General features: G+C 39.1%; 1 protein-coding gene across 5 annotated transcripts in view; it reads right to left on the bottom strand.

Annotated features, from left to right (window-relative positions):
• Ralgapa2 (Ral GTPase activating protein catalytic subunit alpha 2) overlaps positions 1–17,937 on the bottom strand; it is a 281,098-nt gene that overhangs the window by 185,752 nt on the left and 77,409 nt on the right. For all 5 annotated transcript variants that reach the window (XM_035446794.1, XM_027421594.2, XM_035446793.1 and 2 more), the window contains exons 11-14: positions 11,401–11,568; positions 10,383–10,520; positions 6,817–6,965; positions 3,733–3,844 (exon numbers count right to left, since the gene is read on the bottom strand). In XM_035446794.1, coding sequence (XP_035302685.1) covers positions 3,733–3,844; positions 6,817–6,965; positions 10,383–10,520; positions 11,401–11,568 — 567 coding nt within the window. The remainder of the gene's footprint in view (positions 1–3,732; positions 3,845–6,816; positions 6,966–10,382; positions 10,521–11,400; positions 11,569–17,937) is intronic.

The raw sequence follows: 17,937 nt of genomic DNA, 5'->3' as shown, positions 1-17,937 counted from the left end.
ACAGAAGCTGGCGTTTAGTCTTAATAAAAATACTCAATAAAATATTAGTGGTAATAAAACTGACTCGATATTAGATCAATAGATATAATCTTAGTGGAGTAAGAGGAGAGGGTAGAGACTGCAGAAGTCCCTAGGAATCACCTCCCATTATGCTGCAGTGTTGGCAGCAGGAACAAAATCAGATGGATGTCATGGTGCAGTAAGATGTCAAGACTGAAAATCACTCTACTAAGTATAAGAAATAAAGGGATGACGTGGTAGCACTTTCCTTTAATCTCAACAAAGGCAGGCAGATGTTTGTAAACTTAAGGCCACCTTGGTCTACATAGTGAGTTTTAGGCCAGGCAAAACCTCTCAAATAAGAGGGGCAGTGGTGGTGGATGAAGTGATGGTGGGAGGGAGGGAGGGAGGAGGGAGGGAGGAGGGGAGGGAGGGAGGGAGGGAGGGAAGGGGGAGATGACTTCTTGCAGTTTAGAGAATTTGTCAGAGCCAATGTCACAAGCATGTATACAGTCCTGTAAATCATCAACAAAATTCACAATAGCACTTGAACATGATGCAAAATTCTCAAAGCTAGCTGAGGGGGGAATGGGATGGAGGAACCTTTGGACATAAAAGCAGGAGAGCCTTTCAATCAATTTCCTTTTCCAAAAGGAAAAGGGAAAGTAATACTCCTAGCACTAGGTTGTGACATTAACTTGGTTTGGGTGCTGGAGAAAGCTAGCTGGCCTTTCTGGAGTTACATTTCTCATCAAAGTGTAACTCCTCAGCACTGCCACTCAGCGTTTAATTAGACACAGCTCAACACATGAACCTCAGGCACATACCTTGCTCAGTGACAGCAACTGATAATCAACCACTTCCTCTCTTCTACTCCCCACTCTAGCACACTAAACACTGCCAAGTACTGGATCCTATTATAGACAGCAGAAGCAAGGTTTCCTGATCAACTTCAGAACTTACAGCATATGGTCTAACTAGCATTGACAACAAGCTATAACATCACCGGAGGAATCACCATTATTTGCTAAAAATTTTTAAATGGGATAAATTCAACCATCATTAGAAGTTTTGTTAACCTAGATTATCTATGAAACAGAGGAAAAATAAACACTACAGGGAGAGTTAGAGAAAGATAAAAGAATAATAACAACTTAAAATTTCCTTATCCTCAGCTGGGTGGTAGTTGCACACACCTTTAATCCCAGCACTAGGGAGGCAGAGGCAGGTGGATCTCTGTGAGTTCATGGACAGCCTGGTCTTCAAAAAGAGTTCCAGGACAGTCTCCAAACCTACAGAGAAACCCTGTCTCGAAAAAAAAAAATCCTTAACCTCTACTAGTTCTTTATTATAAAAAATACAAATATCTGGCCATTTTCATCTATATGTCCAATGAATTAGTGTGTCTTCACTGTAATGTGTCACTGAGGGGACAGCCTGATAATCAGTTCAAACCACAACCATTTCCCTCCTCACGTCTCACCCAAGGACATGGGAAGTTAAGAGATGATCACAAATCGACTGTACTTCCCCTGTTGTCCTCTCTTGACTGCAGAGCAAGGAGAGACACAGAAGTTGAGGTAGTACTCAAGGCCACCAAGCCAGCAGTGCCAGAGCCAGAGTTACAACCAGGATCTGCCAAACTCCATGAAGCTCAGCCTTCCTCCACTCTTCCATGGCCAATTCTAAATCTAAGCATCCTTTTTTCAGTACTCATTTCCAAAATGCACAAATAATCATAAGTAATCAAGGGCCAAGAAATGGTACAAGAAAGATCTAACAAGAACACTTCATTAAGGGAACTCTCTCCTGCCCCACCCCAACCCCAACCCAAACAAGCAAACACAAACAACAACTCTAGAATAGATTCACTCTTCATCCTGCAACAAATTCACTTTCTCATTCCAACACACATAGCATATACAAGGGCAGACAACTGGTGAAAATCAGGCTTGACACTGGCTTTAGCTCATGTCTACTTCATAGCCAATCCCCAGGACTGGGAGCTCAGGTGCTGATAATGAGATGCTGTGCAAAGTGTCTGTATATCCATGCAGGCAGCATAGCAGTAGCACCAACAAACTGTTGGATTATTACAAACCAAAACAAAACCCATGTAGTCAGAGTATGACACAAGCATATAATCCTAGCACTTGGAAGACTAAAGCAATAGAATTGAGAGTCTGGGCCAACGTAGGCTCATAGTGAGGCCTGAACTTAAAAAAAAAAAAAAAAAAAAAAAAAAAAAAAAAAGAAAAGAAGCAGCAGAAGCAGAAGCAGAAGAAGAAGAAGAAGAAGAAGAAGAAGAAGAAGAAGAAGAAGAAGAAGAAGAAGAAGAAGAAAGAAGAAGAAGAGGAGGAGGAGGAGGAGAAAAAGAAAGAAAGAAAGAAAGAAAGAAAGAAAGAAAGAAAGAAAGAAAGAAAGAAAACTCAAGTAAAAATGAATGTGTACGTTCATCCCATATACCTATGAGACAGGCAAGGCGGTCAAAGGGAAAGGGAGAACATCGATGAGGCAAGTGAACACATGCCAATTCCTTCTGCAGCCTCTACACACACTACCTATACTCTACATGTGCTCTTGATACATATCATCCAAAAACCATGAACTGGAGAAGGGAATGTTTCCTTCCTCAACCATGGTTTCAGCTCACTGTGCTCACACCTATCAAATTATTCAAGGTCAGGCCTAATGTAGAATATCACATATTTCCACCATTTTTCATACTGTTCTCTTTTAGAAATGTTCATAAATTCTATGAACCCTATAAAAATCAGTGTAGCCTGAGGCTACTTCCCTAGGCAGTCCATTACCTGTCAGCCCATCCTTGCTCTTGACCTTGCAGGAAGTACTGGTAACTCTCTGGCTCTCAGCTCATATTGAGAGTCATCCAGCCCAGCCAGATCCTGAGGTTCCCCTCCCTCTGAATCAATACATCCTGACCTCTTTCCCTAGAATGTCACACTGGCAAGCCAACACTTAAGTAGCACCTGCTATAAACCTCACCCTCTACACACAGTGCCCGCTCCAGGTAGTTTCCTTTCACCCCTTCCTTCCATATCAAGAGCTCTTGGAAGCCTTGTCCACAGTTGCTACTTCTACTTCCTGATTCATCTACTCCAAGTAGATTTCAATTCTTTGGACATTCTCTGGATATTCTCAACCACCCATATACTAAAAGTAAAGGTCACCTGTTCCTGCTCACTTCACTTGGCATCTTGAACAATCTACTCTAGCTTTCCCCTCAGCAAACTGGGCCTCCTTCCTCAGCATTTCTGGCCATCTCTCTCTTTATCAAGCATGGAGATGCCTTCATCTCCCTATGCATATGTTCTCTCTCTCAGTCACTCCATTCAGTCTGAGGCTTTACACACAGTTGCTTGACACAATGATGTTCTCAAGTTTTCATCCCATTGCCGTATTTCTACTTATCCTGTAACTGTCACATCTATCTAGCCTTCTCCCCCACTAAGATGCTCAATTCCTATCACTTCTTCTTAATGCCTATCACTCACAAGCAAACCAAGAAGAAGGAGATGGCAGAAGGAAGCCCAAAAGAACCCAATGTTAACCATGAAAAACAGACCACAACATTTAGAACAAAGCTAAGAAGGAAAATTTCTAAAAATGTAAAGTTAATTTGACATAACATGTAAAAATCTCAGTAATTAAAGCTAATTTGCCAAGTCTGCTTCAATTTTGCATTTGCAGTATTTAATAAAAAAGACTTACCCTGAAGAGCAACCCTGCCAAGCTCTGGGCAAACAAGTCCTTTACATGCTTATCCTTTGGCTTCTGCATGACAGCTTCTGTTATCCTGAGAAGGATTTGCAACATCTGCTCCCTGGGCCACCCAAAATAAAAGCTCACATTAGTAATTACATCTCCAAAGTACTTTATAGGTATGAGATTGCAGTCAGCAACACTGATAATCGCATATTATCTGAAAGTACTAAAAGTCTAGGTGCCAGTTTGAAAATAAGATCATATTTCACCCATATAAAATATTTTATGCTACCACAGTTTTACAAACATGCTTTCCACATCCATGCCAACTGGCAGGATGACATCTTCCAGACATCTTCCCAGCCTGACTTTTCTCTTTGCAGGACAGAAGGTAAGATGGTTTTCTCCAGTTGAACCAGCACACCAGGGCACTCACTAAGGGTATAGCTGTGCCAGTCAGAACTTATACTGTACTCTGACATTCTCCATCATTTTGTTACTTAACCTATAAAGTCCCCTCATCTGCCTTTGTGATAGAAAACAAAATTAACTCTGGTCTTTACTAGAAGACATAGGCAGTCAATAACACTGCATGACTCTGGTTCCTGAAGGAAGACAGGAGGGGTTTGAAAAGGTCAGGACTGAATACTGATGGGCAGTCCATTTGTGCCTGGCAGATCCTGCCTACACCACAGTGCACACCTGGGATGGCTGCAATCACCATAGCTCAGTCACCAGTCTTACAGAAGGGGACTTTACATAATAGGCTTAAAGAATCAACACAGTACTGATAATTATGGCAATTGGTGTTTAAAACAGCAGAAGATCATTTTTGCTTTATATAGCCAAGTTGTGTTTCTCGTATGCATAGACTCTGTGAGGAAGGACAACATAATTATTTTCCATATAGACAGGAAGTCCAATCATTCTCTAAGGGAATCGTTCTGGTTCCTATAAGGTTTTGAGCCCTAACCATTTATTCACTTGCACTCCTTTCTTCTTGCTCTTCCTAGTCTCTAGTGAAGAAATTAAGAATAGGACAAAGCAATCTGGTCTAGGTCAGACAAACAGATCTGTAGGCTGTGGTCTCTTTTCTCCTGTGTCTGTGCATTGGACAGATGATGCAGAATCTCAGTAACCTTCTCGTGGTATTATGACCTCTGGGAATTTGCTATCTGCTCTCTTGGTATCTGGCTCCATTGGGCGTTAGTACCAGTTTTGCTCATTTGTTTGTTTGTTTATTATTAACATCCATTCTTCCAGCACTCTATTCCACATTTTTACTTGTTTTGCTTTTTCTTTCGATCCTGGAGGAGGAGGACAAATGCACCACCTAGATCTAGACACATGTGCGGAGCGCAGGACAGCAAGTCTGAAGAGAAGAGGAAACAGAAACGACAGAGCTGGAGCTGGCCCTGCCACTCAGTCAGGATACCCAAACCCCTGTCACAGTGGGGCATGCTATTTAGTGCACCAATGTGTATTCATAATAGATACTCAGGAGTGAATTACTAAATGGAAAGAAAAGAAACAGAGAGGTAGGGAGGGAAAGGGGAGTAAATAAAGGAGAGGAGGAGAAACTGGGGAGAGGAAAGAATCAAAAGAAAGCATCAGGCATTTGGAACTTAACTATGCACAGTCTGTCTGGGAAGCAGACCATGACCTTTCTATTTTCTACCAAGCCTAGTTACTACTTTTATTTACTTCTACACTTATCTTTTTATACATTTATCTGGGAATCTCTAAAGTACTAAAGGAGAAAAAAACAGTTGCTTTATTTTACTTCCTAAAATTTTCATCAGAATAAAATGATTATAAAAACTATAAGACTGTACAATGAGTACAGAAATAATAGCTTTCTAAGAAAAGAAACAGAAGAATACTATTCACATAGCTGTGGTATAAGGAGCACCGTTCAGTTGAAATCATTTCTCACTGGGTCCTTCTGACTGCCATGACACTGGACTGGGTTTACATCACACTCAGCATGGCTGTACTGTTCCCAAATTTAATAGCTACTTGACTTGATAAGATTGCTAAAGTACAGGAAAAGTGACCTTGTAATTTATACTAATTTATACTTTCAAATCTTCATTTTGATATTTGTGAACTTGCTATAAGACAGAATTCCTCTGGCCCTATCCTTTCCTCCTTTTCATGACCGGTGGCCTCTGATAGCCCACCCTTGCCTTATTTTTAGAGTTTTCCACTTACTGTGGACAGACACCTTGTACAACACCAATAGTACTGGCTCTAGAGCATCTATAAAACAGGTGTGGTCCTAGAAAAATTCCCAGTGCAGAAAGGATTCCACTGCCACAGGACCTCAGTAGCCCCAAAGCCCTAGAATCTGAGCTATAAGGGCACCTGTAGTGGTTTTACAGGTGACTAAGTGATATGAACACATCCAGGCAGACATGAGAGGCATTTCTAAGACAGGCTCCATGTGAAGACAACGGGAAGGGGGAAAGCATGGCTCAGAGCTTGCTGGTCTATCACTGAGAACACTGATGGCGATGTAGAGATAGCTACTATGGGAGACAGACATGGAAAACATCTATCACATTTTACCTTTAAGAACACAATTAACAGGAAAACAGAAAAAAAAAAGGGAAGGAAAAATCATTGACGACACACTTTTTCACTGTACTTTTCTGTCACTATGATAATATACTAGTTAAAAGAATTGTTTTCTCCAAACTGAATTTAAAATACCAAGTTGAAGGCATAAAACTCAAGTTAATAACACTTCGGGACAACAAACAAACTTCAGTTATGAGGAATCACATTATAAAGCACACACCACTTATCATAAAACTGTCTTAACACTTTAAAATGAGAAAATCCACTATTGAGGAGTTTAATTCTATCTCCTCTTCAAGAACATTTTAAAATATAATATGGAAATAAATGAATTATGCAAGTGCTGGGTAGTTCCCTTTGCCACAATTCACAGAAGCTGCCAAGGGGGCGGCTGCTTACCTTATTGCCAGTTTTGCAAAGACATCAGACAAATGGAAACCTTAGCACTTTAATTATACTGAAAAGAAAAGACAGCTGTTTGGGGATGTTGCTCTGAAGTAAACTTACCATGTCTTTTGATTCATTGTAAGTTCCATTATCATGCGCCGAAAAATAATCAGAACAGCTTTACAGGCATCTACCTGTTCTCTCAGGAGCATGGGAACTTCAGCACACGGTTCCAGCAAAAAGACATTCGCAGCATTTGTAAGAAAGACCTTAAAGCCAACAATTTTACATTAGAAAATACAATTAATCATATACATCTCAGTAAATCTCACCTACAGATAATATTATCTCCCTTTGACCAATGAATCCCTTTGGGTTATTTCCACAGACTCTTTCAATACGGCAACTGGCACCAATACATATTCCAGGTATTGTAGCTCATCCCTTAGAATTGCCTAGGTAGATGCCTACAAGGCCTTTCCCTGTTATTCCATATAAACACTGTTACTTTAGTCATGAGTTATAAAATATTTGAACTTGTTTTATCTTTCAACAGTAACAACAAAACAACAGCAACAATTAAAAAAAGAAGAAGAAGAAGAAGAAGAAGAAGAAGAAGAAGAAGAAGAAGAAGAAGAAGAAGAAGAAGAAGAAGAAGAAGAAGAAGAACCACCACAGTGTCAGAATGAGAAGGTCTGGGATAGACAGAGGTCAGAGAAGAGGCCTGTGGCTAGACAATGAAGTTATAATTGTTTTTCCAAAGTGAATTTAAGACATCAAGTTGGAGAAATAAGAATCAATTTATAATAAGAATAAATAAGAATCAATAAGAATCAGTACCCATGTGGCACTGATAGAAGTAACCAGTACAGTACATGAAACCTGCTTCCAATGGAATATTCCAAGTGTACCCATGAGGTGTAAGGACTGAGTGATGAGCAGTGGTGTGCCTGGAAACAGACAAGCCACATAGTTGATGTTGTGTCTTCTAGGATTATGACTTCTTATTCTTTTTTTTTCCGTGTGTGTGTGTGTGTGTGTGTGTGTGTGTGTGTGTGTGTGTGTGTGTGTGTGTGTTTTCCTGTGGGAGTGGGGGGACTGAACATATGGGCATGTGCATATGGAGACTGAAAATGGCCATCAGGTGTCTTCTTCACTACCTCTCCATCTTCTATATTGAAGCAGGGTCTCTCCCTGAACTCAGAGCTCAGTTTTTGCTTCTCTGGCTAGTTAAATTGCTCCAGGGATTTCCTGTCTCTGCTTCCCTAGCACTAGGATTATAGGTGGGCTACCAAGCCCAGCTGACTTCTAGAAACTTCAGTCCTCATGTAGTGTAGCAAATGTTTTACCAGCTGAGACATCTCTCCAGTCACAGGGCTTTTTTTAAATAGGAGAAAGCTATTATGTAGCAAGACACAATAGTCTCAGCAAATTCTTAAGATAAAAGAATATTACAAAAGAACAATGAGAGAGTCAGCATAGGCTCTGCCCCAGATCTTTGGGATATAAGTCCACTGTTCTGTATCAGCAGGCTGACTCTGGTTCTCTGACAGAAAGTTACTGCTTACTACAGTGAGAGAACATGTCAGCATCCATAAAGATGACACTGTGGCCCATCAATTTCAGATGTTCATTGTTGTCAACTTCGTGATAGAAATGGATAGGACTGGGGCTGGAGAGATGACTTAGATAGAGCACTACTCTTTCAGAGGGCCTGGCTTTGACTCCCAGCACCCATATGGTGGCACACAACCACCTGTAACTTCAGTTCCAAGGAATCCAAAGTCCTTTTCTGGCCTCCTTTGAGAACCAGGCATGCATGCAGTACAGAGATACACATTTAAGCAAAAGGTACACATAAAATAGATCAGATGGGTTATATCTATCTATGTGCATACTCCTTTGTAGATCTCCTTTAGGTTAAACAGTATAAGCAATGAGGTAGTATAAACAAACCCAGCTTCTCCGGCCTCTTTTTTTCTTGCTTCTCTGGCTTCTTAGTGGAGAAAATCCCAAATAAAACACATAGGCTAACCAGACAGGTTCCAACCAACACACTCAAAAAAACTGGTGACAGTCTTTAAGGTTTAGCTTTTGTAAGATGAAAAAGCTTTCATGTCCCAATTTTATAGGGAAAAAAAATCACTAATAATCACCACCAGATAAAAAAAATTACAATGTGAATCTGAATAAGGTTTTGAATAAAACAAAGAATTTTCTGATTAACAAACTAAAGCAGTTTTAGTGACAATGTTTCTATATGACTAAGTAAAAAATAATATAATACAAAGCCTTTTAATTTCATGTACTGTCTTCTTGAATTTGAAAATTCTACCTATTCCCAATGAAGTCTTCATATACTACACTTTTAATAATAGCTTCAAGAAGCCAACACATGAATACTTGTCACTGTATTGGCATCAATGAGGTAACACCAATCAAAGTATTTTGTTCAAACTGTACTCATCCCCAGCAGCAGTATCAAGATGCTCTCATCAGACCTCCATCAAGCTCCTTTCCCCACAAGCAACCACTCAAGAGACAAGTTACTGAATACAAGAAGAACAAAAACAACAATGTAAATCCTAAGAAACTTTTCAAGCTGTAGAGCTACAGGATGCCTGCAATGCACATGGAAAGAGAGAGCTACAGGGACAAAGGGCAAGTGAACCCTCCAAGTGTCTGTACCAAGATCACAGGCTATAACGATAAGCTACAGCAAAGTTCTCTGCAGTTACATGAGTAAAATCATCTACTCTTTTTTTAAGATTTATTTTTATTTATGTTTCTCTTCCTTTCTGTGTGAGTGTGTGTGTGTGTGTGTGTGTGTGTGTGTGTGTGTGTGTGTGTGTGTGTGTGTGTGTGTGTGACTGTGTGTGTGTGTGTGCCTGTGTCTGGGTGTCTGTGCATACACAGGGAATAAGTTCTTACAAATTAAATCTAAGTAACTATTCAGATGTGCTTGGAAGACACCTATATTTCACATTCACTGTAAAATAATCCTTCTTGGGTGCAGACCAGGCTGGAGAAACCCACAGAAACAGCTGACCTGAACAAGGGGATGCTCATGGACCCCAGACTGATAGATGGGAAACCAGCATAGGACTGTTACAGATCCTCTGAATGAGGATGTCAGTTTGTAGATCTGGTTAATCTATGGGGCCTCTGGTAATGGATCAGTATTTATCCCTAGTACAGGAATGGACTTTGGGAGACCAATCCACATAGAGGGATATTCTCCCAGTCTAAACACATGGGGGAGGGTCTAGGCCCTGCTCCAAATGATATGACAGACTTTGAAAATGCCCCATGGAAGGCCTCGCCCTCCCTGGGGAGCAGAAAGGGAATGGGATAGGGGGGCCAGTGGGAGGCAGGGTAAGAGGAGAGGGAGAGGGAGAGGGAACTGAGATTGACATATAAAAGAAGCTTGTTTCGAATTTAAAAATAAATAAATTAATTAAAAAATAATCCTCAAAATCTGAATCCAATTCTTACATAGGAAAAAAATAGAAAAAAAAATAATACTTTTCATTTGTGGGTGGGAAGAAAAACTTAGAACTTGAGGGCTCTTTAGTGCCCAATGTTCAAAATAACAGTGCACTTCATCTGACGTTATTCTAATTAAACAAAGTATTCAAAATGTCTTCTCCACCAGGGCTGTCTTTGTGTCCCCAATGGTAGCATACCTGCAACATAGCTTGGGCCCCGGCTTTCACATTTGTGTTGTCCTCCTCTGTCACACACCCTCTGCTCATGGCGCTTGTGAAGGAATAGGTGCGTCCCCAGCTGGATGATCGTTTATGACCAGAACTTTCAGACGAGGCCTTCAGAAGTTAATAATCCATTAGCCAAGTAGGGACAAGCCTGTGTTTACATACTTAGTTCCTTAAACTCTGCTTAGCACTTGACTTCTAGCACCCAAGGTGGTCTCAGGCCTCAGTGTGTACTGTGAGAGCTGTGTTTGCCTGATGTTGGGACAAAGAAAACAGGACCCTACACAAATTCTACTTGCTTATTGTTGATCTGATCTCATAACTAGTTACTAAAATGATTTCCCCAATATTGAAACAGCAAAACAACAGAATCAATTCAGACATTTAAAAATTTTAAGTCTCTGGCTAAGGATTTCAAATATTGTAAATTAATTTAATCAGGAAGATAAATATAATTTGCTTCTTTTGTGCTTAGCAGGATGTTCCGTGCTGTCATTTTAGGTTTATTCAAGCCTTAGCTTTGAATAGGACAGTGCCTCCTGCAGGGAAGGCAGCACTGCTGATATACCAGAAGTACTTGCTCTTTACTCAGCTAATCTCTCCAAATATTTAATACAGATGTCTTCTGGACAGTGAACTGCAAAAGACAAGTCTGGCAAAACATTCTACATTTAATTTTTCCAACAACTATTTATTTAAACAAGTCAAGGAGTGCATAACAGCTTTTCAGTCTCACAGAGAGAACTACAGAATATGAGAAAACAGATGTCTTGCAACAGTGATTAAGAAAGTTGCCATGATCATAAGGCTCTAGGCTAAGGGTGAAGGAGACAACTGCCCACCAAAGAGGGAACATGAACAATGCTTCTAAGGCAGGTCCTCACAGAACCAAACAGCCCGAGAATGTTATGCTCCTGCCTGTCTTCATGGCTAACCTCTACTTTGCCAAGAGGTATGTGCCCTCAACTCAGAGTCTGAGCAATAATGTTACCTCCTTGGAGTCAGTCTCTGAAATTCCTAATTTGTCAGCATCTTCTTGGGCAACATCCTTTTTATCTGGTTCCTCCATGAACACAGGTTTGTTCTGCAGGATCCACTTCCTGTATACTTGAACTACTTTTCTTGTTACAGATATCTCACAGGAAGGCAACAAAAATGCCTGAAAAGAAAAAAACAAAACAAGAAACTCTTTAATGCCACACAAGCTCAGATCATTATATAGCCACCTTACAGTCATTTCCACTACCAACTTCAGAAATATTTAACTTGTACAGAGACCACACACACACACACACACACACACACACACACACACTTTTCTGTATACCACTCATCAGAAGGAAAATGACATCCTTATAACTGGAACAGAAAAATAATAAAGTTTCACAGATTCATCTCTATCCAGGTAGCTTTTTGTACAAAACTAACTAAACCATACATATACAGGTATTTTAATTGTCTATATAAAATAATTACAACTAAACTTGTAAGTTTCCTCAAAAAAATGAGAAATGGTTTGTAAAGTAAGAGATAGACTGTGGCAGGCATGGGGGCTGGCTGCATTTACCTGCTCTAGGTTCTGCACTCAGATGAGCCAAGTTTTCAGGTGGAAACTTGATGTGGCCATGCCTGGGTTAGTTAACACTACAGAAGCTGGAGACTGCTACAAATATGAGCTCTTCTTGCTTGTTTTGCCTTTTTCTTCCTCTCTCACCTTTCTTTCATCCCACTTCTGTTCCTTCCCGCCTTTCTCCTTTACCTTCTTCACAGACAGGTTTCTACATTTATCAGAACATCAAGTTCACCCGCAAATGTTAACCAACCTGGCCACTGGTAATACTGTGCACATTTGTAGGAACTTTAAATACCTTATGTGTGCACTTACAGACCAGAAGTCCACATTGGACGTATTCCTCAACTGCTTTACCATCTTATTTTATCAGATAAGAACTTGGCAATTTGGCTAGACTGGCTGACCAAGAAGCCACAGGGTCTTTCTATATTTGCTTCCCTAGTGCTAGGATTACAGACACATGGTACCACATTTTATTACATGGGTGCAGGGGATCTGAGCATTTTACCAACTGACCCATCTCTCAGTTGAGGAAATTTTTAATATTAAGGAATCTCCTTAGATATTTGTGATTTACTGAAAGAAGATAGAAAAAATGACTTTGAAGAGGAAATGCATTTGCCTTTTGCATCTCAGATTTAGGGCCTATTGCTGTAATACAAGGTAGGCAGGAAGGACTAGCACCCCACACCCAAATGACTGAATGACAAGGACAAGGACACAGACAAGGACAAATGAGCCACAATAGTTCCTGGACACTTTTTAAATACCACCCCTAAGTTTCACAACAAAGGACACAATGACAGGCAGATGTCACTTCGGCATTGGTACATAAGATACAGACATTGCCACAGGTGTCAACCAGATCACATCAAATCCCAGAACACAGGAGTCTCTGTTATCAAAAGATTACAAAAATTGAATGAATTAATATTCTGCCATGTAACACCATAAACACAATGGTTTATGACAAAGTGAATGTTGTTTCACTTCTTCCTGAATTTTATTGCAAAAAAAATCACACAAATAAAATTAATTTTTTCATAGTGAATAGCCATATCTCTATTCATCTAATGTTATTAGCAGTACTATATTTGTTTCATTACATATTTACATCCCTCTATCCTTCCTTCAATCCATTCTATTTCTTTTGTACTTTATTGTTCTATTTGATCTACAAACACTTCAGCCTCCATGCTTCTGATTAAAGTCTAACATTTTTATTGTACATTATTTAGAAAAACTTTACAAAGAAGGAAATACAAGGACCATTAAATCAGTTTTGACAAAATGTAGACAACTTAGTAATCCAAAAGCGATATAAAGGCATAGCATACTATCCTCCTCACAGACAGCAAGGAGTAGCTCTTGTATAGGGGAAAATAAAATTATAAAAACCAAACAAAAACAAAACAAACAACAAAAAAACCACAAAAAATACCTCTACAAACAGCCAGGATAATAATCCCAGCACTCAGGAAGCAGAGGCAGGCAGACCTGTGAGTTTAAGGATAGCCTGGTCCACAGAGCGAGTTCCAGGACAAGCTCCAAAGCTACAGAGAAACCCTGTCATGAGGAAAAAAAAAAAAAAGTAAAAGAGCATTGACCATGGTCGATTTCTTGAAGACACACCTCAAAGAGTAAAAAAGCTATGGATACCATCAAAATTAATAAAGATTCAATTGAACAGGAAAAACCTCTTGATAAGGAGAAATGGTAGCTCATCCATCGGCTTGACAATCCTACAAGCTGTAAGGAGGCTCACCAAACAAGGGCCAGGGAAGGGTTCTGTTTTTGTCTTTACAGGAAAATAGAAATACCCATCTTTAAGAAATCAAAAGACCTTGGACATCTTTATGTGTAAAGAAGAAGGGAAAGCTAACCAGACAAAACTTGACAAAGAAAAATCAGACCTAATGGTACCGATATTCTCTACAGGGTAAAATCTCACTACCTAAATATCTGTAACTCTTTACTTCTCAGAAAAATTGTAGACCCAACTCTGTTGTAAATCAAAGCTGGCTTTAGAGTCAGAGTATAGCTCTCTTCTTCTCTAAATCCAAGCATGCTGCCAAAAGAAAATATTAAGAGTTTCTGTTTCATATCAGAAGAGCCACCAGTGTGGGACAGAGAAAACTAAAAATATAGTGACTATTGTTGTCAAAAATTCTTTTTCTCCAAGGAGAACCCTAAGAGAGACATACAGGGTTCCCTGGAGAAGGGGAAAGGGACAAGAACTCCTGAGCAAATTGGGAGCATGGGGGTAGGGGAGAAGGATCTAGGAGAAAGAGAAGGGGAGAAGAGGGGAGAGGAGGACATGAGGGAGCAGGAAGGTTGAGTCAGGGGAAGAACAGAGGAGAGCAAGAAAAGATATACCTTAATAGAGGAAGCCATCATAGGTTTAAAGAGAAATCTGGCACTAGGAATTTACAAGATATCCAGAGATCTACAAGGATGACACCAACTAACAATCTAAGCAACAGTGGAGAGGCTATCCTCTCCTGATTTAAATGCCCTCCCCTGATAATGAGATTGATGACTACTTTATATATGCCATTCTAGAGCCTTCATCCAGTAGCTGATGGAAGCAGAAGCAGAAACCCACAGCAAAACAAAAGAAAACAAAACAAAAAAACCAAACTTTTTCTCCCCATATTTATTCTTGATTCTTTGGAACCTTTCTTTACATATAGTGCTATCCTAAAATTTAAAGTTTCCATTCTGATATTACTAATGTTTAAGTTTTTCCACAGTGAACAATAAAATTTCCTGATCTCTGAAGTCTCCAGAGGAAGATGGGGCCCCACAACAATGAGTCTACCTGGTTCACAATGATTCTACTGAAGCGATATACACCACTCAAAGATCAACTTGGACTATAAACTGCTCAAGATAATTCCAAAGTGGCTAACTGAGATGGTCCAGCATCTCACACCTCTAGACCAAACTTCAGATAAGCTTTGTCCATTACTCTGAGATTGGCTACAAATATTATAGCTAGTCCTAATGAGATTTAATCATTGTTTTAGTTTAGGTTTTTTGTTTGTTTGTTTGTTTGTTTGTTTGTTTTTTTCAGAATCCCACAGAGATACCATTGCCCCCTAGAGAGCAGGAAGCAATTCTAGAAAATGATACCCTCTCTCCCAACTGGTTTTGTGTTCTCAGGGTTATGGATAATTGTTATCTGTTAGGGGTTTGTTATAAGTTGGAATAGGGTTGGGGATGGAACAATGAAGTTTAGAATCAGGAATCTCTTTTGGAAAAGAAAAACGGGGAATAGATAAGGACAGGATAATAAGGTACCTACTAGCAAACTAATTCAGCAACTATCAGCTTTTAGATAATTTGCATTGGTATGGATTTTTGTATATTGATACAAATGTAAAATTATTTTTTCTATTGCTAAGATAATTTATATATTGATACAAATTCAAAACTATATTTGTCATATTATACATATGTTCCTACTCCTGTTTAAATCATTTTTATATACTCATACAAATGCAAATTACACTTGTCATGCTATATGTATGTTCTACTTCTGCTTAGGATATTGACACATATTAAGGATGTTGTTATCATATTGCACTATACAGTTCTACCTCTGATCAAGATATTTTGTATATTCAAAGTCATTGTCCTTATACTGTACATCTGTTTATAGATTGTATATTTTTATATATGAAGCCTTAGTCTTTAAGCTATTTAGGTAGGTAAAAAATATATGTTAATAGTTACCCATGCTTGTCATACCTATAGCCATATAAGTTAGGTTTTCTAAATATACAGAGATATATGTCAGATGGTTAGGTAATCTTCAAACACTTCATAGACCTAGAGAATATGGCATTTAAATGTTTAATAACTTAGAATTCTGTTGACCTGAGACATGATTGCTCCTGGCAGTACCGATCTATTCCCGAGAGGAGGTTGGGTATCAAAGACACTCCATATAAAATCAGTCTTCTTCTTGGAAAAATAGCCTGCTGGACAAAGAACTGCCCCAGCCTCAACTGCTGACAGTAAGCATATTGTCCCGATCTGGACGTACAGGACACAAGGAGAAGAGACTGCTGAACCTTGCCAAGACAGGGTAGGACAGTCTTTCAAAATTTCCTGCTTCTGAAAATGCTGTTAGATATTCTAGGCCTGTAGCCAAAAGTGGATGCCCCAACATTACAGAAAAACATTGGGTGACTATCCAGGCAGTCAGATGTCTCTGTCATTTCTTGCATTTTTCAGAAGTTGCTTGCATGCACTTCCTGTTTACTCAAGTAACATTATTTTCCTCCTCAGGTCTTTGATGGGGTTGAAGACTAAATAATCACAGTTACAGTCTTCTCGTATCTTAATTAAGAGCATATTAGGTACTAGATTCAGATTCTTTAGGACAGGACAGCTATTGGAATAATCTCTGTAATTTGCCATTTACCTATGATTCGGACATTTAGTGTGTGTTTTTTTTTTTTTTTTACTAATGTTGTTCTTGTTGGTTGTAGCTCCATTTTTGTTTATGTTATTACCCTTTCTTTCTCCTGGACAACACTTAATCATTCTTATTGTATATAGTTTTGTGTTCGGTATAGAACCTTCTTATTTACACAAAAAAGGGAAGCACAGTGGGTATTTGTTTGCTCTGCCTTGGACTACCTGGCCCAATAAAGGTGATGCTTCTTGTCTGCCTACATGACCTCTTAAAAGGAAGGAGGGAGGAGGATGCTCACTCTTGCTTGGGTGGTGAAGACCAGGTCAGGCGGTATGAAGCAGTGTGTGATTGGTTCCCAGCTTTCCGAGGACTCTGTAGCTGGATTTACCATATCCTGTATTCGTGAGTGTATTTTCCCCTTTCCATATCTTAATAAATCCTTGATACTCCTTAAACAGACATATGTGGATTTCTCATAACAAACATATTACTAAATAACATTGGAAATATGCTAAGTCAATTTGAATAAAATCATAATTTAAAAAAAGAGGCATGACCCAAGTGGACAGAAAATCTAGATACCAGGAATAACAGAACCTGAAGTAAATGAAGTCTGAAAATAAAACAATCCAAACTAAAAGCTGTGTGTATAGGTTGGGCAAAAGGAACACAGTTGAAGTGAAAACTGGGAGAAATAGGAAGGAAATCTGTGGAATATAGTAAACAGAAAAGTAAGCAGAGGCAAGAAAGGTAATGCAATGACAAGGTCATCCTATGCAGAGGTAGATGGAGATGCAAAGTATGGGACAAGCAGTATGCAAAAATGGTTGAGAAGAGAGAACAAAAATCCACATAGTCACAAATCACAAAGAAAAGCAGAACAGATACAAGCATTTTACAGTGTAACTGCTGAAAACCAAAGGCAATCAGAAAACACTAAAAGCAGCCAAGAAGAAAAAAAGGACCTATTACCTTCAAAGAAACAAACCACATGGTGTGTGTGTGTGTGTGTGTGTGATATAACATACAGTAGTTCTGAAAAGTATTGTATACATGAATACATTCATTTTATAATGTGGAATTCAAATATATTATAAAGTCCTATAATCTGAGAAGGAATAAATGGGGTAAACTTGAACTTATGTTGAAAATGAGAACAGATTTTAAATTAGAGATGCATGATGCTGGCCATTAAACAAATGCAGGTGAGTATAATACCTACCACACACCTAAATACGAGAGAAAACAGGGACAACTAGCCAAAAAACCCTTGGTACAATTAGAAAGTAAAAGTAAGACTGCTGATTTACATCCAAGAAAAGCAGTCACTATGTTACATGGAAGTAGAATAACCCTGCAATCAAAAGGCAGAGATTATAAGATTGCATTTTAGAAAAAGTTAAAAACAAAAATCACCTGCAATTTGTGAGGGGAAATCCAAAGCATATGTCCACAGAGGTAGACAGTAAAGTTAGAAAAACATGTAGCATGTAAATACTAACCAGAAGACAAACTGGTGGAGCCATATA

The sequence above is a fragment of the Cricetulus griseus genome, chromosome 6 (genome assembly GCF_003668045.3).
Source record: "Cricetulus griseus strain 17A/GY chromosome 6, alternate assembly CriGri-PICRH-1.0, whole genome shotgun sequence".
Classification (NCBI taxonomy): Eukaryota; Metazoa; Chordata; class Mammalia; order Rodentia; family Cricetidae; genus Cricetulus; species Cricetulus griseus.
The sequence above is the reverse complement of the archived record's forward strand: the minus strand, read 5'-3'. Positions and strand labels throughout refer to the sequence as shown.